Raw genomic sequence first — 21708 nt, forward strand, 5'->3', positions numbered from 1 at the left:
TTTTTTTACCACCAGAGAATCATATTTTAGAAGATGTAAACAAATGTGTCATTGCTCTCCAAGAAAAAGATGTTGATGGTTTAGATCGCACTGCTGGTGCAATTCGTGGTCGTGCAGCAAGAGTAATTCATGTAGTCACGTCTGAGATGGATAATTATGAACCTGGGGTATACACAGAAAAGGTTTTGGAAGCAACAAAGCTGCTGTCAAACACAGGTGAGGCAAACTGTTTCAGCAGGCATTTGATTTGGGTACTGAACAGGTTTAATACTATCTTTGCACAGGACATTTGAAGAAATCTGCTTGTGTCCATTGAGAGAATTGGATCTGCCAAAGGAACAGATTGCTTGTCCAAGTGCAGCTTTCCAAAATCTGCTCTGAATAGTTGGGGAACTATAAAGCAGACTTGGAAGTTGAAAAGGGATGGAGAGGACAAGAAAGAGTCTGCTGCACAAGCAGACACCTGCTCCTGCAATTTTGGAAGGCACTAAGATGTTGAAGGCACTAAGTAAAGTTGCATGGATGTGTCTGGCCTTGGAATGAGTCTGGTTCACCTGCTTCACTGCTTAGTTTATGTTAGGGCTGAGCTTTCTACAAACTCCCTAGACTGACCTTTTTTCTGGCCAATAAAAAAGATGAATTGCTTCTTCTGGAATCCAGTAGTTCACCTCTTAAATATGTTTTGGGGAGTAGTCTACAATAACATCAAAACTCTTGGTGTTTCCTAACCAAAAATGGACATCTGACTGTTTCTGTTTTGTGTTCTTGTTGTGTGCCTTCAAGTTGTTTCTGACATATGGTACTCTAAGGTGAGAGTATCACAGAAAGTATCTGGGTAAGAGTGTATGACTTGCCTGAGTTCATCCATTGAGTTTCCATGGTGGAGCAGGGAATTGAGCTCTGATCTAGAGTCATAGTCCTACACTCAAACCACTAAACTGTGCTGGCAGTCTGTACAGTCCTCAAAGTTTCCCAGGGGCAAAACATTGGCCCCCGAAATCACTGAAGTTGCCAACTCCTGGTTTCTGCAGGCTTCCATAATGGTAGCTTCTTTTAATTAAAAGTATTATGATAAATTAGCAAATTAAATTGTAAATTAGCTAATTAGCTAAATTTGCAAATTGTAAAATCTGCTACTCTTGTTCACATAAATATTTTGTTCATGTCAGGACTGTTATATTCCTAGAGCACTAAAAATATACACTGTTTTGTGTTAATGATGGACTTACTCTTAAATGAACTTAGATGCATCTTTTCTCTTTTTCATATAGGTTGTTTGTTTATATTATATTGTAATCACTACAGTATTTAATTCAAGCATTTATAAGGAACATAAAACCTTGCTACTAAAGGGATTTTCATTTCTACAAGTGAAATATTTAACCTTCAAACATTCATACTAAATCCCCTACTCAGTGCTGCAGGCAGTACTGATTCTGGTGTGACTGTACAGTACAGTGGTGCCCCGGGATACGAAATGATCGCGTTACGAAATTTCCGGGATACGAAAAAGTTAGATTGGAAAAAACTGTTCCGGGTTACGATATTTTTTTCGGGTTACGAAATTTATTTCGGCGCGAAATTCAAACGCAAAGCGCAGCTAGCGGCTTTCCAGCACTAACGGAAAGCCTTTTCGGGTTGCGAAATTATCGGGTTACGAACGGAACGGCGGAACGAATTAATTTCGTAACCCGAGGTAGCACTGTATTTACCCTGAAAAATACATGCATAAGCAAGGGAGAGAATAGGGCCACTGCTTCCTCTGTCTCAGTACAGAACTTGATTCTCCCCCCACCCCCCAAAAAAGTGTTGCTGTCAAGTGAGGAGTGGAAGATTCTTGGACTAAGCCATGAATATGTGCCCTCTTCGCTAAATTCAGCTGATCTTGGGCCTTCAAGTCGTTTCCAATTTATGGGGACCCTTCAAGTCATTTCTAATTTATGATGACCCCAAGGCTAATCTGCCAAGGGGTTTTCTTGGCAAGATTGATTCAGAGAGTTTTTTGCCTTTATCTTCCCCTGAGGCTCATAGACTGTGACTTGGCCTCCACCGTCATAATCCAATACTCAAGCCACTGACCACACTAGCTCTCACTACACCACACAAGCTCTAGTTATTCTGATTGTCTGATGCAAATTCTAATTCTGATTGCTATGTTGATAAAATATTTTCTTGGTGCTTTGGTTAGCACGTTTTGCCCAATACCAAGGCCTAGTTTTAATCTTTCTTACTCATATCTGTGATTGACATTTAATGCGATCATTTAAAAACTGCCCTAATCATAATTTAAAATGCATGGATTGTAAACTGTTATCTTTAATAATTAGAAATTTGACCTTAATTTTGAAACCACTGATTTCATTGTGCCCTTCATTCCTTGTGTCTTTAAGGTGTTAGATTTCCCCTGAGGCCCATATTCCATACTCTGTTAAACTAATTCTGCATCTGTTGCATTGGCATGCTTACAATCTTCTTGCACTACGTACTTTTAACACCTGGTGTAGTCTGAGTAACATACTCTATGTATAAGCCATAATACCTCCTAGCAGAAACCTTCTGATGTGCATGCCAAAAAAAAGGATATACAAAGCCAACATTAATCCAGCTATGCTTGCAACCTTTAGGGCAAGGTTGAGGAATCAGGGGTTAGATGACAACAAGAAGTAATCCTACTAGTGCCTCCAGACACGCATCATTCAGACACTTTTTTCAAGGTGCTGCACCTCATTCAGGGAGCCTCCTTTGTTCTGCTCACCTTCTTCAACTAGGAGTGGGAAGGGTAGGGAGAAAGAAATGAAGGCACTGACTGGAGGAACATTCATCAAGGTGGAAGAGCAGTTGAATAGCTATTCTTACATCCCTTTCCACTTTCTGCAGGCTGAGCATGTCCTTTTCATAAATCTCTTTTAAATCCATCTTAAAATCTATCTGTCTTTAAAGTCCAAGACAGGGAGACCTGGTGGGCAGTATTCAGCTTGCAGGCCAGAGGTTTCCCATCCTTACTCCATAGATGTTGAGCATATGTATTCAGTTTATTCTGGGAAATGAAATAAACCAATTTAGGCATAACTTTCAAATGAGGACAATAATATAAAACCAGTGTAGCTAAAAATGAAAGCTACTTTTCAATATAGTGTCAATGCAAAATTCTTTTCTTTTGTATTTTGGTTCTAAATTGTTTTTCCTGTATGTTCTTCAGTAATGCCACGTTTTACTGAACAAGTAGAAGCTGCTGTAGAAGCACTGAGTTCTGACCCTGCTCAGCCAGTGGATGAAAATGAATTTATTGATGCCTCACGATTGGTATATGATGGAATTCGTGACATCAGAAAAGCAGTACTGATGATCAGAGTAAGTGAACCCATATTTGATGAAATAGCATTCTCTATTCTTTTAAAATAATTTTGTAAAATATCATAACACATTACAGAACACTAAACATCTACAATGTACACTGAGTAAAAACAGATTTCTCACAGTAACATGTAATAATAGCTCCACTAATCCTATCCATATTTGTCTAAAACTGAATCTTCATATTGGTTGGATAATTAGACTCCATATTTCACCTATTAGGTGCATATTGGTATGCAAACCATGAATGCCTTTTAACCATTTTGGTCATTTTCCACACTTTTAACCACAAGTCAGGTGTCGTTGCTTTATGGTAATCTCTAAAGGCTTATTATATTTGAATGTAATAACGATGCAAGTCCAGGTTCAAAGCATTTCCATTGGTTGTCTCAAGGGATTTAATTCATTGTTGCTTTCATAAATAACTGCCACAATCTGTTTCATGCTGAATTGTCATTGACAAGTGTTCATAAGCTTCAGTTGGGACAGAACATGATTACTTGTTTCTATTACTGTCATCTGTAGTCTGCTTGTTAAGCATACTTCCAAGGCATCTAAAAAGTAATATTGGAGCATAATAAGGCATTGCAACATAATTATCAAATATAATTAACATAATTAACAAGATCTTTCTAACACTATAGTTGGTAGTCACTGGTTTTGTGTTGGGTCAAGTGAAACATGCCAATACATGTCTCTAACCCCAATGCTTATTGTGGCAGGGTGGAGGAACCCTAAGACTTAGGGAACTGTATTTGTCCCTTGTTGTAAGCCTGGACCCTATTTCTATTTGATATATAAAGCCATAAAGATTGGAGTACAGCATAGTATATCAGGAGCACCTTTGTCCTATATGAACTCTCTCCCTCCTAAGAACTTGATCCATGTATCAAATTTCAGCCTTACTTATGGTTTGTATATAAAGCAAGGCTTCTGTGTTGTAGTTCTTCTGTTATAATAATCTCTTCAAAGAAGTAATTTAAATGATCTGTTTGCCTTCTTTCTCTATAAATGTACAGTGGCTTTTCTAGAATTTTCATTATTCGGTTGAATTATATGAAGTCTTTCATCTGATTTTATCTATGTTGTGATAGTTTTAATTTAAAAAATACTGTATTGTCTTAACCCTTTAAGAGTGAGATAAGTAGGATAGATGAAATGGAACAGAAGTGCTACATGAAATGATCAAGGCATTTTAGAAGACTCTTGTGTCAGGAAGCACAAAGTCATCTACTACATCAGGCAAGAGAGAATTAAGAAGACCTGTAAAGCTGAGATTGAGAGCTAGTGTGGTTAGTGGTTTGAACTAGGATTCCTGCTCAGTCATGAAACCCAGTGGATGATCTTGGGCAAGTGACACTCTCTCAGCCTCAGGAAGGCAAAGGCAAACCCCCTCTCAACAAATTCTGCCAAGAAAACCCCCGTAATTTAGTTTGTCATAAGTCAGCAATGACTTGAAGACACATGACAGAAACAACAAAGCTGAGATTGCCTCTAATGTTCTAGGAAGCAAATTTCAGGAGACAAAACTGTTTGTTTCCATTTGGCAGAAATGAACAAATAAACCAGGAATGGGTAAATTATGGGCCATTGGCAGGATGTAGCCCCTAAACTCCCCAAAACCCCCCCCCCTTTTTTTTTTTTTTCAGGAAAAAAAATTTCTCACAAACAATTGAAAATGCATTCCTGTTCATCTTTCAAGTCCCCAACATGCTTCAGACACCTTCTAGAACCCCCCAACCAGCTATAATCCCAGAGGGAAAAAATGCTGCCAACCTATATACAGAGATCTGGGGTCTTTGTTGCATCAATGCGATTTACTGGGTGGGTGCAGAGGCGAAGATTGACTCTATCCCCTTCCCCAGTTGCCCACTCCAAAATAGACTATTAAATGCAAATTTCTTCTATTGGGGGGGGGGAGGGGGGGCTGTGTTGAAAGACCTAATGATTGATGAAAGCATTTCCATTTAAAATACAAAACTGAAGGAACAGTAGAAAGCTTTAAAAACAAGGGTAAGAACAAAGACATCACAGATATCTGAAATTTTAGCTAATAGTTTTCAGGCATTAGGCATTTTGAAGTGAAGCATGAAAACATTATGCATTTCATAATGCAGTTTAAATTAATCCACTGCATAATAACAGTATAAAAGTGAGGGTGAGAAATTTTTATCTGGTAAGACTAATTAACTACAGGACAACTGAAGGAACTCTTTTAGTGCTTTCATAATGTACCTAACACTGAAATATAGATCTAGAATAAGGAAGCTATGCACATACTATGACCATCTGGGGTATCATGTCCATATAGCCTATTTCCAGAGCTGATTGGCATGCATTTTCATAATGTGTGTAGCCCTTTCCACCCCCAAAATGATACATGCTATCATGTAAACACATCGGTCTATCATGTAGGCACTATACTTTTCAGAGAAGTCATAACAACATGGCAAAGGGAGAATAACATGAATCAAACCTGATAATTAAATATAATAGCTATAGATTTCAGCAGCAGTAAATTTTTCTGCCAGTGGCTGACTTATGCCTAACTGCTCCTTTACGGCTAATGTTTTCATTATTGGGTTTATCCAAGCACACAGGTTCCCCAGGTAAGCAAGACTGGAGAGTGATCTGTACCTATTGCATGTGTGCTACCAACAGTCTCAAAAGTCAAAGCTAGTATACAAAGGAAAGGAAAGGAAGTTGGTATCATTTCACCTGCTACCTTCAACACCACCATAACCCAAGCATTCATGCCAGCAGGCCATGCCTCTCAAACATGGCCTTGAAGCACATGTTCTAGCGTGCATGAGTAAAATGAGAAGTTTAGGATCTAGAGTAGAACTGAGAAACCTTTTTCCTGTATATATCCATGTCACATCAAATCCAGCCTGTTGTCATAGTGGGCATGGCCAGACAAAGTGGTCAGGTCTAGAGGCAAAAGTAGGTGGAATTATTAGCCACTCATGACTTCCAAGTGCACAGAAAGCAAGCAGTAGACAGTTCTGTTACCATTAGAAATGAGCTGTATTGTATTTAAAAATGAGCTTTTAGTCTCTCTCCTCTGTTTCTACACACACACACACACACACACACACACACACACACTAGCATTTATCATTTAGAAGCAGTTGATCCAACACTCTCCAGCCACTGCCTCCCCCGCCTCCAGTGAGGTGGGATAAAGAGAGATCCTTTTTATTCAGCACTTTCTTTGCTATTTCCCTCTTAATAATAATAATAATAATAATATGTTTTATTTATAGACCGCTATTCCGCAATGATCATAGCGGTGTACAGTAAAAATTGCAATACAATATGATACCAAATAGAAAGTGACAGTTAAAGGAGGGAGAAGTCTCGTCCTTCAGGCAATCCCTGATGTTGCTGGGTCTGCCTGATTGCTCCCTCTCAGGCCAAGATAACATTGATTCATAAGTACTACCCTTTTGTTATAATATTTTATTGCAAAAATATTTTAGCAACTAAAGAGGGTTTTGCTCGAGATAAAGAGTGAAAAGTAGTATTTGTTAGGAACGTGAACCTGCTGAGAAGTGGCTACCACACCAAGGTCACCACAGGCAGCTGAGGCATTTGGACTCAGACCCCAAAGTAGTTTTCAAAGAAGTAGCCATGTTAGTCTTACAGCATAAAAAGCAAGACGGAAGGAAGGAAGGAAAGGGTTAAGACATCCCCTTTAAGACTATCATAGAATCAAAGAGTTGGAAGAGACTAGAAGGCCATCCAGTCCAACCCCATGCCATACAGGAACTACCAATCAAAGCATAACCGACAGATGGCCACCCTGCCTTTGTTTAAAGACTAAGGAAGGAGACTCCACCACTCTCTGAGGAAGTGTGTTCCACTGTCGAACAGCCCCTTACTGTCAGGAAGTTCCTCCTAATGTTGTCTTTATTTCAAATATGTAAAATGTTCTTATCCGTCCTTTCCATAAAACTACTCTCGGCGCATCACAGAAATGTAACACCTGTAATGATTGCGAAACATTTTATTATCAAGCTTCACAAATATGAAATGACATGTTTAGTTTGCATTCCAAAATTTACTTCATTCTAGTGTTAGTATTTCTGAGAGGTTTGTTCTTGTGTTTTATTTGTGTTGAAATTACTTTTTTAGACTCCTGAAGAACTGGATGATTCAGACTTTGAGACAGAAGACTTTGATGTCAGAAGCAGAACAAGTGTTCAAACTGAAGATGACCAACTTATCGCTGGCCAAAGTGCAAGAGTAAGAGCAACAGCTTTGTTTTCTCTTGTTCTTATTTCTATGAGAATAACAAGGATAAGATACTGTGCTAAAATCAAGAGATTAGCATTCATCTTTCCTTTTTACTAAAATATTTTGAAGACTGGGAGTAGTTCTTTGCTTTTGCTCTTCTCCAATGTAAATATGTATACCTTAAAGTAGGTACAGTCCACCTGGTACACTCTAGATTTTTGGCCTGCAACTCTCATATCTCTGAACCTTGGCCATGATCCTTGGAGCCTATGGGGCTTGTAGTACAAAACTTCTAGAGAGCATCAGGTTGCCTGCCTCTGACAATAGAGCATTGGTTTGGATCCAAAATGGGAAAGGTCTGGCCCATGGGCTGTATGTAGCTCCCAAGGACTATTTAGAGGGTGATAGACCCCCATTTTTTTTTAATGGAAAGACTGCCCCAAAAATGTGGCTATTTGGGTCTATTTGCCATCCACAATCCCAGAAAGACCCATTTTTTGACAAAATCAGGTGACTACTTGTGATTTCTACCTTGACTGAAACAAATTCATGGGGCCCATCCCAGTGCAATTGCCCCACATCTGACTTATGTCTGTGCCTGACCTTTCATTAATGTCCCCACCCTGTCTGAATTGGGGGTCTGAATTAAATTTAAACTGAAAGAAAATAACAATGCCTCTCTTGCATTGGGGAATGACTCAGTTGTAAAGATTTTAAGGGAAAGGAGAGTATACTTCTTAATCAGGAATTACTGTACATTAGGAAAATCTAGCCTGAATACAGTGGTGCCTCGGGTTACGAAATTAATTCGTTCCGTGGCACCGTTCGTAACCCGAAAAGCCTTCGTAAGCCGAATTGCCATAGGCGCTAATGGGGAAAAGCCGCGATTCCGTGTGAAAAAGCCGAAAAAAGCACCAAAAGTTTTTTCGTAACCCGAAAAAACATTCGTAACCCGGAACAATGTTTTCCTATGGGATTTTTTCGTATCCCGAAAATTTCGTAACCTGGGTATTTCGTATCCCGAGGTACCACTGTATAACATACTACCACTGGAGACCCATTATATTTTGATTTCCCTTCACTTATTAGTAGGTTTCTCCTTTTTTATGACAGCAAAATGTTCCCACACCCCTTGCATGATGGGGAACATTTTCTCTACACCAGTCACATTCCTTTAATCTTCCCTTACACTGCACACATTTAAACCTTATTCTGAAACCTTTCCGGTTTCTTTTTGGATATCTTGAAAAGGCTGTGGCCAAAAACTGAACATAATGTTCAATTATCTACTGTGCTTTGGCAACCAAGTATCACTTTCCATGTATATTTTATGCTAAACATCAAATTTGACAAATGTTGTTTACTCCAAATCATAAATGGCCAGCAGTGATTTTTAAGATAAAACAAATGTCTTTATTTTTTTCCTCTTTTTTCTGTGTTTCAACTTGCATATGTGCAGTGCACACAGAACACTACATGAATAACTAAGGGACAAGATTTATAACAAAAGGCAGATGCTTAATTCAAGTGGCTCTGCTCTTTAAAAGACAGGCCACTTGATAGTGCAGGTGGGTTACTCACTTGCAAGCAGAAGGGCACATTAGCCATGCCCTTGCAAGCAAATAGCCAAGACTGCCCTCTTAGCATTTCATAAGGTCCTAAAGTGCTGCCTCTCTATAATTGCTTTCACTGTGAACAAGCCCTTAAATTTTATGTAGGTGGCATGTATTTAAACTTCTGAAATTCAACCCCAGATGTGTTAAAGGATTGAGTCAGAACATGATGCTCGTATAATTACATAGCATTCTTGAAAATCTTTCCTTTGAATTCTCAACACATTGATCAGTGTGTGAGATTTGGCTTGCAGCAATAAATATATGTTTAAAATGTCCACTTCAGCTGTCTGACTGAAAGGTCACACTGTACTTTTCAGTGAATTCTGTAGCAATTTGAAGTGCTCATCCATAGTTTACTGTGAAAAGTGTTGTAAAGAAAAGGGGGGGGAGCAAACTTTCTTGGACTGCTGATAATTTTCTTTTAGCAGTGCTTCAGGGTGACAGCCTTTATATCAGTGGCTTTCTTTCCAAATAGTCTTTACTTATAATTTTAATAGATAATTCATATAGTCACAAAATTTGGATCAAGATGAAAAGAAGTGCTCCTGTCAACCCTTCAGGTATAATTTAATCTTCCCCCTGTAAATCAGTAGAACCTGAAAAGCCTCAATGCCAATAAATGAAAAGAATTATGAATGGAGCAATTCTTCATTTCAGGCTATCATGGCTCAACTCCCTCAAGAGCAAAAGGCTAAAATTGCTGAACAAGTCGCCAGCTTCCAGGAAGAGAAGAGTAAATTGGATGCTGAAGTGTCCAAATGGGATGACAGTGGTAATGATATTATTGTTCTGGCAAAACAGATGTGCATGATTATGATGGAAATGACAGACTTTACCAGGTAAGCATTCTTCATGGCTCTGCTACTAAAGTAAGTGTTTTAGAGGCAATTTTGCATTCCTTGTTTAACAAGGTTCTGTTAAATGCTATTGATTTCTAAATATTATCATACCTTAGTATCCTAATTAGTATTGTTAACTCTTGACAGGTCTGACTTGCCAATCACATGTCCATTTTATATTTAGTCACTCTGAGGGATGACCTCTGCCTGGAATGGGGGAAATTGGGAAATTGAATACAGTGCGCCCTTGACTCACTTGGGGATCCGTTCCGGATGCCCTCGTGTAAGGCAGATAGCACATATGCTCGAGCCCCATTAGATATAATGGGTCTCGTACATGATGCTCAGCGAGGCGTGCGCACCATAGGCACACATGCCATTGTTTGTTCCATCATGCGGCTTTCAGCAAAAGCTGAAAGCTGCGTAAAAGGTGCCCGCATATGAGGCGGGCGCACTGTACATTGCTGTTGATTCCTATAGAATCAATAGTCCTTCTTATAGTCCTTCAAGACTAGCAAGCATAGTATTTTTCTGAATAGACTGTTCACGTTAAGAGAGTCTGTGATATTGTTCTCAGATTGTATTTGTAGCTGGATAACCATTTCCAGAAAATAGTATAAGAGGATTTCTGATAGACTTTGTGGCATTTATGATCTGGTGTCCTTTAAGCTTTTCTCTTGTCTGCCAAGCTGTTTAATAGCTACACAAACCTAAGCATGGCCATCCACATATTTAAAGACTGGTATGATAGGTAGATGGATAACAAAATCCTACCTTATTTTTCATATATGCTAGGTATGTGTTACTAGTATCAGGCATAGTAATAGATTGGTTGGGACCCAGAAAACTGTAATTTAATCCATGCATGATGGAAGTATTGTTAGTGGGTGCTTTGTCTGTTCAGGTGAGTGATTGTCAGTCTGTTCCAAAGGCTGTTGTACTGCTGTTAAAGACCCAATTTAGTATTTGGCCTGTGCTCATTGATCCATATTTGGAGATTAGATGCTTATGTGGGCCAGAGCCTTTGTTACAAGATTAGGCCAGCATTCCAGCTGCATGACCCTGTTTGTACCAAGACAGCCTGAGTTCAATTGTTACTTCCCATCTCAGTTTATCACAATGTTTCATGTGTGGTTTCTCTTTGAAAACAGTCCAGAAAGCTAAGGTGGAACACAGTATGATTATTAAAGTAATAACTGGACCTAGGAATTATGAATGTATCATTCCTCTGTGCTGACATATCTATTGGCTTCCCATTCTTGTCCACCCCAATTGGAAGTGCTCAGTTAGACTTAAAATACAGACTGGCATAATATGCTAAATTCCCAGCAGTATGGGGGCGTGGTGTATGGACGACGCACATCCCGATGCTGCCCTGAAGCCAGCGTCATGACACTCCACTGCCCATAAAGAGGGAGCTTTTGGGCACTTCAGCGGTGCAGCATTTAGTCGTCGCATGTGGCAGGAGCGCCAAAAAGCTTCCGATGCAGTGGAAATGACTTTTCTCTGGCATAGAAAGGAGTGGCATTTTGCTGCTTCTTTTTGGGCCAGAAAAACGTGGGATTGAGGCCGCAACGTGTGGCTGCCATAGCCCTAATCCGGCAATTAAAGGAGCAACTTCAAGCCACCTCTTTAGGACCATCTGTTTGGGCACTTTGTCTATATCATGCATTGGGATCTTGTTATCCGCTGGGGTTTGGTTCCAGAATCCCCCATGGATAACAAAATCTGTGGATGCTCAGGTCCCATTAAATATAACGGCAGAGCAAAATGGTGTCCCATATATAAAATGGAAAAATCAAGGTTTGCTGTTTGGAATTTATAATTTTTTGGAATATTTTCAAGCCGTGGATGCTTGAATCCATGGATAAAAAAATCCATGGATAAGGAGGGCCGACTGTAATATCTTCCTGGCATTACGCAAGTACTTTTTAAAAATTCTTCTAGGACTCTTAAACTATGATGTGGTGTTATATTGTTTTATCAATTTGAATTTTTATGCTTTGCCTTCTGTTTTAAAATTATTATAAGGTTGCAAAATATTCTGTTTCCCCCCATGCTGTTTTAAAGTGGCCTTTTTATTTTTATCACGTTGAATTGGCTGTACTTTAAGGTGCATTAAATATTTTTCCTTTTAATTCTCCCTTATCATAAAAAACACAGAAAACTTTTATTAAGGGTAGTGGAGAGGTTGTATTTAAAAAAAGAAAAAAATTTACTGCCAGCCTAACATGTGCATGGCTGAATACATACTTAAAATTGCTAGAAAAGCCATGTTTTCCAAAATTTAAAATGGAAATTTTCTAAGTTGATTTTGTGCAACTTGTGGCAATTAAGAATGACTTAGACTTGTCTGTAATCTGAACCCCAGGCTAAAATGCTATTTGTTGCAAATTAAGTACAATAAAGTAAAGGCACTTAATATTTGACTAGGGGTTATTTATTTTACATATAGCAATAATTGAATCATTTCTCTCAAAACATAATTATCTTGTCCATTACCATTACCTGGTTTTTTGTTCGGTATTATATTGTTTTGTTACTTTGAACTACAGGTTGAAATCTAATGAGCTAATATTATAGGATGCCAGAGGATTTGGGCATGCTCTATTAAAAAATTAACTTTTTGATTTGAACAGCAGAAATGCATGCACCCTTGCCACCAAATCAAATAATTTGTAAAATCTCCAGATCCAAAAGCAGCTTTCCAAGGAGAGTGGGGTGGCTTTTCAAGAAATGCAAGCTCAAAGCCTCCTTGGACAAATAGAATTTGCTCACAGCTCTTGGAACTGAATAACTCATCTACAGTAGGAAATTGGCCAGTAAAGATGCATTGGGTTTGGAGTCCTAAAGACAGTAGACAAAAACTGTGTTATTATTTTTTTTTCCAGAGGTAAAGGTCCACTAAAAAATACATCTGATGTGATTAGTGCTGCAAAAAAAATTGCAGAAGCTGGATCAAGAATGGATAAGCTAGGAAGGACCATTGCTGATCACGTATGTCATAAATAAGTTTTCACAAGCCTTGCATTCTTCTTTAACCTTGAGTTTTAGTTTCATAAGTACAATAAAAACCTGCTTGTATTATGGTTTTGTTCTTGACTACAAATACTCAGTTCTTCATTCTCCATTTGTTATCTTCTTTATTTTTCTATCCAGATGTCTAATATAATGGTTCATTGAATTTTTTAAATTCAACTACCTCTGCATTTTTATTTTTATTTTGAATTTTTCCTAAGGCTCTGCTTTCCTTTCAGATGCTGCAGTTGGAATGCAGGGGTTCCAGAAAGAGCCCTTTCCATTTTCAAGCCATTGTCTGCAACTGTTTATACTGCCATAGTTTCCCATCTGCTGCAATTTCTGTACCATTTAAAAAAGAATTTTAAAAAACACCTGAAAGGTCTTCCTCAGTACATATCCCAGCATTAGCAAATCAAGATCCTATTGTGATCTTTCAGTTTATTTCTGAAAACTTATCTCTGTGAACACTTCATAGGTGAAATCTATGATTTTACATTAGAATCATAGAGTTGGAAGAGACCACTAGGGCCATCCAGTCCAACCCCCTGCCATGCAGGAAATCCAAATCAAAGCATCCCTGACAGATGGCCATCCAGCCTCTGTTTAAAGACCTCCAAGGAAGGAGACTCTATCACCCTCCGAGGGAGTACATTCCCTTACTGTCAGGAAGTTCCTCCTAATGTTCAGGTGGAATCTCTTTTCCTGTAGCTTGCATCCATTGTTCCGGGTCCTGTTTTCTGGAGCAGCAGAAAACAAGCTTGCTCCCTCTTCAATATGACATGCCTTCAAATATTTAAACAGGGCTATCATATCATCTCTTAACCTTCTTTTCTCCAGGCTAAACATCCCCAGCTCCCTAAGTCGTTCCTCATAGGGCATGGTTTCCAGACCTTTCACCATTTTTGTCGCCCTCCTTTGGACACGCTCCAGTTTCTCAATGTCCTTTCTGAATTGTGGCGCCCAGAACTGGACACAATATTCTAGGTGGGGCCTGACCAGAGCAGAATACAGTGGCACTATTACTTCTCTTGATCTAGACACTATACTTCTATTGATGCAGCCTAAAATAGCATTGGCCTTTTTAGCTGCCGCATCACACTGTTCACTCATGTTCAACTTGTGGTCTACTTGGACTCCTAGATCCCTTTCACACGTAGTTTCATTCAGCCAGGTGTCACCCATCCTATATCTGTGCATTTTATTTTTCCGCCCTAAGTGCAATACCTTACATTTCTCCGTGTTGAATTTCATTTTGTTAGCTTTGGCCCAGCTTTCTAGTCTATTCAGGTCATTTTGAATCTTGATCCTGTCCTCTGGGGTATTAGCTATTCCCCCTAATTTGATATCATCTGCAAATTTGATAAGTATGCTCCCAATTCTGTCATCCAGGTCATTGATAAAGATGTTGAATAGCACTGGGCCCAGGACAGAGCCCTGTGGGACCCCACTGGTCACTTTTCTCCAGGATGAAAAGGAGCCATTGTTGAGCACCCTTTGGGTTCGGCCGGTCAACCAATTACAGATCCATTTAACAGTTCCTTTGTCTAGCCCACATTTTACAAGTTTGTTTGCAAGAATGTCATGGGGAACTTTATCAAAGGCCTTACTGAAATCAAGATATACTATATCCACAGCATTCCCTTCTTCTACCAAGCTGGTAATTTTATCAAAGAAAGAGATTAGGTTTGTCTGGCATGACTTGTTTCTCTGAAACCCATGTTGACTTTTTGTGATTATGGCATTGCCTTCTAGATGTTCACAGACTCTCTGTTTAATGATCTGCTCCAGAATCTTTCCTAGTACTGATGTCAGACTAACTGGACGATAATTGTTGGGATCCTCTTTTTTCCCCTTTTTGAAGATGGGGACAACGTTTGCCCTCCGCCAGTCTGCTGGGATCTCTCCTGTTTTCCAGTAGTTTTCAAAGATTATTGCCAATGGCTCCGATATTACATTTGCCAGTTCTTTTAATACCCTTGGATGGAGTTCATCTGGTCCCGGAGACTTAAATTCATTTAGATTAATAAGGTGTTCCTCTACTATCTCTTTACTTATTCTGTACTGAAATGCCCCTATCCTGTCCTCTGCTCCATTATCCTCAGGTTGAGCACCCTTTGCCTTTTCTGAGAAGACTGAGGCAAAGAAGGTGTTGAGTAATTCTGCCTTTTCTCTGTCTTCTGTTAGCATTTTGCCATCTTCTCCACGCAGTGGCCCTACCGTTTCCTTCTTCTTCCTTTTGCTGCGGACATATCCAAAAAAGCCCTTTTTATTGTTCTTAACCTCTCTAGCAAGCCTGAGTTCATTCTGTGCTTTAGCTTTTCTGACTTTACCCCTACACATGCCTGCTATTTCTTTGAATTCCTTTTTTGTGATTTCCCCCTTTTTCCATTTCTTATACATGTTCTGTTTCAAACTTAGCTTGGTTGAAAGTTCCTTAGTCATCCATCCTGGTTTCTTGAGACACCTCCCGTTTTTCTTTCTCACTGGAACTGTTTGAAATTGTGCCTTCAGTATCTCCCTTTTGAGAAAGTCCCATCCGTCCTGAACTCCTTTATCTTTTAGTATTTCTGACCATGGAATTGCCCTCAATACTTCTCTAAGTTTACTGAAATCCGCTCTCCTAAAGTCTAGGATGCGTGTCTGACTATGCCTGGCTTCTCCTTTCCACTGTATTACATTAGAGAGGTACATTTATTGCAGAGCCCCACAGTCTAGTCTGGCATCACAGACATGGGCCTCAGTGGAAGTTCAGAAGCCTGAAAGAAATTTAGTCACAGAGCTCAAAACCATAGATTCTTATAGCATACTGCAGAATAAATGAGATTGTCCCTGTTTATGCCCCACTAATAGAAGTCTCAGCATTTTGGTTCTTGCAGATACCTCATGTGGGATTGTGTCTTTCCCGTTGCAGTCAAAGAATACTTTCTTACCATTTAGATGAATTTTCATCCCTTTTGAGAGCTTAATTAATTTCAGTACTCCTTCCTATTGTTATCTTAATACATTCTGCCTTTGTTAAATTCATTTCACAGTGTGTGTGCAGTTTGACTTTTTCAGAGTTGAATGCTTAACCTATTCTGTACCCACATGTCGATCTCTCCTTCTGTGCAACTGTTACAGTGTTAAACATGTCAGTGCTCTAGAGGTATGAGTTTTCACTCTTCCTCATTATGAATTGAAGTGTTAATATGTGGTGAATTTCTAATACATATCCAGTCTTTCAGTGAACACTTACTGGTGGCATCCAGTTGTGCAAATTGTAACTGAATCATAGACAGTATGGGATCATGACAGAACATTCCAACTTTTCCCATTCTCTTCTAGCTTTCCATTCCACATTGTAGGAGTCCACCAAATAGTTAAATTGATGTGTTTTTTATTAAAATAAAAATACTTTAATAGTAGCCATTGCCATACTTGATAGCAATAATTTCCATTAGTGATACAAAAAAAGTTTGCAAAGAATTTTATTCATAAAAGCCCATGCTTGGACCTACCTTCAGGTTCCCAATTGAGCATGAAGCTCAACTTGGGGCTAGCTTAACAAAGCTTAATAGAGTAGCTTGGAGAAATGGAACTATGTGCATTATGTGCAGTGCCACCTAAAGCTTTTTGGATGAAAGGCCAGGATAGTAATGTAGTAAAACAAATCCTCTGCTCTTAAAATAGAGGTAGATCAAACAACACACTATATAATATGCATGTACTAAAATAATTGGTAAAACTGAGGGGTGGGTTTGCCCTTGCATCTGTTTTGAGGGGCTCTCTTCCTGTGCTTTGGAACACTTCTGTTAACAAGATGAGAGTATTTTTATTACCTGAATCATTTGAGGGGGTTTTCCTGGTTTTTTCACTTTAACTTCCCAGCACTAAATGTCATACTTCTTTCAATCCTCAGTGCCCAGATTCTGCATGCAAACAAGACCTGCTGGCCTATTTGCAACGTATTGCTTTATACTGCCACCAGCTGAACATCTGTAGCAAAGTGAAGGCAGAAGTTCAGAACCTAGGAGGAGAACTCGTTGTGTCAGGGGTTTGTAAATTTCTTACTATTTTCTCTTTGCTTGCTTCAGCATTCACACAAACTTAAACTTTGTTAAATTTGGTAGAATTCTAAATAAACTTTGTGTATTCTTCGCTTGCTAAAATTGGGTTCACTCTCCCTTTGGAAAGATCACTGGGGCATCTTCAAATTATTTTTCCTCACCCACCCTTTTCAATGCTTTCAGGTAGAACTGTGATTCATATATATATATACAGTGAAACCTTGGTAGCTGTGGGCTTGCCATCCATGGGCAGCAAGCCCACATTGTCCCCAGTGACAATGCGTGCACGTAGCCGCACCGCTATTAGCAACAAGGAGACTTCACCTGAAATCAAAGGTTACCTGAAGTGGAGACTTACCTGAGGTCCTGTTGTCCCTAATGGCGGCGCGCACTGCCATTGGGGACAGCAGGACTTGAGCATCCACAGATTTTGGTATCCATGGACTGGTCCAGAACAGATCCCTTGCAGATATCAAGGCACCACTGTACTACTGTTACGTTAGAGGCCAGGTTAGATAATTGCAGTATTATATAGCTTTTTATAGATGTGTAGTATATTTAGTTTGCTGTTATTCTTGTAAGAAACAGCTAAGTCCAAGCTCTGTTTTGTAATTATACTGATAGACACTGATTTCATAGCTGTACTTTTGTTTTCTGAATACAAATGTGTCCTCTTCCTTCTATCTAAAACTGCCCTACCAAAGTCGATTGCCTCTCCTGTTGCTCAGGTTATGCAGTGCCTCTTCCCCTTGCAGAAATTCTGATCAATTCCATTTTCACTCATTACTCCCTCAAACAGCAGGAATTCTTCATCATTTCTACATTTCTAATTGAGTTTGCAATGTGATAAAGTAGGAAGCTGTGTAAACAAGGGCATGTGGCTGCTTGCTCCTGTACAGCAAGAAAGATTTCTCTAGCACTCAGGCTAACATCTTCTGAGTTACACATTTCTTTAGGCCTTTCACAGTCAAGAATTTTTTTTTATCATATCCCATAGAACCAAGCCTTCCCTAGAGCAGTTACTCTGGGGTTTTTTTTCTTCATTTCACTAGTTAACCCTATTCAAAATATGACACTTATTAGCCAAATAACAATTTGGTCCTCAAGCGTTAACCTATTACCAAGAGCCAAATGCTAATTGGCAGAATGGACATTCAGGTAGCCCCTTTCATATCCCTCTCTATGGCTTAGTAAAAATTATCTGACAGAAGTGTTGTTGTTTTTTATGTTGTGTATAAATAATCCAGTAAATAATCCAGACTATAGGGTATGAGAGAAACTAACATTTCCCCTCATTAAACTTTGATGGTGGTTGCTAAAAATAACATGATAAGAGTGAGTCCTTTCTTTGGGGAACAACAGCACACTGATGCAAACACAAATCAAATGCCACTTAAATGCAAAATACTTCTCATGTGACTGTAGGTTTCTTTCTCACCTCCCCACCATCACCAGGAGGAAACTAAATGGGCATTGTGGAAAACACAACATATATTGTGGTGCTTTTCTGCAGGCCTGGGTACTCTTTGAAAGGTGGTTTGGAAGTGCATGAGGACATACCTGGTAATTTGACAGCAAATAACATGTTCCTTTGGGTTCCATTGTGACTGTAAATGCTGATTTGCCTGATGTGGTCATCTGTTATAGAAATGTATTTCTATCCAAGCTAGAATTTGAAAAATGTGATTTAATATACCCTGAAAATCAATTATGCCACATATTGTAGGTATCCTGTTGCTTCTTGGTTAGATAAATACAGATATAACTTGCTATATCTGCTGTTTTACCAATAAGAGGTCATTGTGGTGTATACACTTGTCCCAAAGAACTACTTTGGGAAACTACAAGGGGGAGTTAAAATGGCAAAAGGCATCATGAATTCTATATAACTTACTTGTTTGTTTCTTAGTTGGAAGGACTAATGCAGTGCAATAGAAAAGTTGCTCAACTCTACCCCATAGTTTGCAGAATCTGAATAGAAGTGGGTCATAGTGGACCCTCCTGGCATACCAACTAATTTTTCATTTGTGGCCCTCCTGAAATTGCAAAAAGGGGAGGCAGCTTTTATCTGTTAATTCCACAGGTCATTGCAGGTCATTAATAGCCATAAATTAGTGGTTGAAAAAGATTACAAGCAGTTAAGCTTTGTGCTTCCTCTTTCATAGCTTCTGAACATTCTTTCAAATCTCTCACATTCTCAGCTGGCTAACAATCTGTGTCAACCTACCTTTTGCCACACTGAGTGGATTTGCATGTTCTTTTGACAGCACACTGATGTGATGCTCCTATACAGATGTTAATATGATACACATCAGTACTGGCAGATGAACAATCTTAACCAAGATAAATGCAATCATTGCATAGTGGCCACATCAGCTATTGACACAGATCTATTCTGACACAATAGAAACTAGTTAGAAACCTGCTGTGTGCAGTCAAAGTTTTTATTTCCATCTGTTATCCTACTGACTCATTCAGACATCACAATCCCTGTTAAACCTAACTAGATGCAAGAGCTGTACTGCAGCTGAAGCTTTCCTACATAATCAAAATATTAATTTAATTTAGTCCAGTTGCAAGAGGCTTTACTCTGTTCCCTTTCTAGTCTATATTCCAGGATATGCTGCACTCAAATATTTTCTTAACCCTTTTGGTAGATCCTGTTTTCTGGTACTCTACAAAGTATCCCTCTCCTATCACCCCATTTTCCCTAAGGCCCACTGACTTTCACCAGGAACTCCTTTGTATAGTAAAGGAGTTCAACGTACTAAACAGCAGGCATGCATCTTTGATTATATAAAGACACAGTTTTGCAATCACAGATTTCCTACAAATGGTAAGAAGACCACTTCTCTTCTTTACCTAAATAGGCTCTATTGTGGACACTGTTTAAAACTAAGGCAACTTCTTGTTGATTTCATTTTAGGTGGATAGCGCTATGTCTCTAATTCAAGCTGCAAAGAACCTGATGAATGCTGTGGTACAAACGGTGAAGGCTTCTTACGTGGCATCCACTAAGTACCAGAAGTCTCAAGGGATGGCTTCTCTGAACCTTCCAGCAGTGTCTTGGAAAATGAAGGCTCCAGAGAAGAAACCACTAGTCAAACGAGAGAAACAAGATGAAACGCAGACCAAAATCAAGCGAGCCTCCCAGAAGAAGCATGTTAACCCAGTGCAAGCACTCAGTGAATTTAAGGCAATGGAGAGCATTTAAACAGACAGGGCAATCTGGGTTTGATAGCTACTACCTACAGAATTTCTTCCAGTATTCTGTGGATTATGTTAAAATTCATTTACTTAATAATTTGATAAAATCATTTAGAGTAAAAGGACGTAAACAGACTTTGAAAGTATAACAGTACAAGTTTAAATCTACAGACGTGCTGATTCTATTATGAAAATATTGTTTAGAATTCTGTGGTATTTTTAGCTGGCCTCTTAAAAGTAATAAATCCTGCTTTTAAATCTATTCTATAACCAAAGAAGAATTTACCATAATATTAATCCTTTACATAACTGGACCACATCATTCCTTTCGAAGAAAAGTGAGCCTTCTTAAACCTGAAAGTAGAGTGGGACATCTGGTTAAGTATATAATGCTGTGGGTTGGTAGAGAGTAAGCTTTTTATGACAAAATCGTTGGCAAAGTGGAAACTGTTAGTTGCCGCTTTAAACACTAAAACAATGCTAGAAAACTGTTTTGAGGAAGTAACGTACTGTAGTGTTCCTTTCTTATTTAAGCAAGTTTCCCCCCTCTTTTATTTTTTAATGGAATACATTGATGGATTTGTTCTTGAATTGCTGAAATCAATGTCATTTTTATCAGCATGCACAGCTGTGCACAGCAGGGAGAGGTGAACATTTTCTGAGGGCCTCTTGTGAGGGCTTCTCTGGAAGCCTGTGGGAAGACAATCCCAAAGAAACATGGTGTGTAATACACAATGCATCATTAAAAAATCTGATTGTTTTCCTTGAGACAGGGAGAAAGTTAAATGTTGATTACAGATTACTAATGTACCTTGCCACAAGACTCTAATAAAGTTCCTTGTACCAGCCAGTACAGTAAACATTGCATTCAAATGCCAATCCATCATTGCGTTCCCCTGATAATTGCTATGCATCCTGCCTTAAGCTTAAAAGGAAACGTAGCCAATAGTTTTAATTCAGACTGCAATTTAGACATTGTCATACTGGGAGCTTTTTGGTATAATTTTGCTGTTTTAAAAAAATTATGGATTTCTGTTTTTATACCTTTTCCAATAAAGTTCAGGATAAAAACCAGTTGCATAGATCAGAATTGGATTATGTTGTTGTTGTTGTTTTCGTGGTTCCTCCATGAACTGTGATTCCTCAGTGAAACTACTGATACTTTTAAAGGAATAAGTTCACACTATATTAATTTAGTTAAAAAGTAGATAATACCTGGACAATTACTTTTTCATTGCACCACTGGAAGAGTTAATCTGCTTTTATTCTGATTCATATCGTGTCACTAGGAAAATGTATTTATGGGTTAAGGAGCTGGGTTTCTTGGCGCATCATTGGGATATTTGTTCCAAATGTTAATTGGTTTGGGGTTGTTCTTTGTTTGTC

At 38.9% G+C, this 21708-nt stretch overlaps 1 protein-coding gene across 1 annotated transcript in view; it reads left to right on the top strand.

Annotated features, from left to right (window-relative positions):
* The window catches only part of CTNNA1 (catenin alpha 1), a 98234-nt gene extending 76838 nt beyond the window's left edge, over window positions 1-21396 (top strand). Inside the window, exons 12-18 of the mRNA XM_042465856.1 lie at window positions 16-216; window positions 3200-3351; window positions 7492-7602; window positions 9867-10048; window positions 12940-13045; window positions 16968-17102; window positions 20042-21396. Of these exons, the coding sequence (XP_042321790.1) occupies window positions 16-216; window positions 3200-3351; window positions 7492-7602; window positions 9867-10048; window positions 12940-13045; window positions 16968-17102; window positions 20042-20329 (1175 nt within the window). The 3' untranslated portion in view covers window positions 20330-21396. The remainder of the gene's footprint in view (window positions 1-15; window positions 217-3199; window positions 3352-7491; window positions 7603-9866; window positions 10049-12939; window positions 13046-16967; window positions 17103-20041) is intronic.
* Window positions 21397-21708: the final 312 nt, after the last annotated feature.

The sequence above is a fragment of the Sceloporus undulatus genome, chromosome 1, assembly GCF_019175285.1.
Source record: "Sceloporus undulatus isolate JIND9_A2432 ecotype Alabama chromosome 1, SceUnd_v1.1, whole genome shotgun sequence".
In the NCBI taxonomy this organism is placed as follows: Eukaryota; Metazoa; Chordata; class Lepidosauria; order Squamata; family Phrynosomatidae; genus Sceloporus; species Sceloporus undulatus.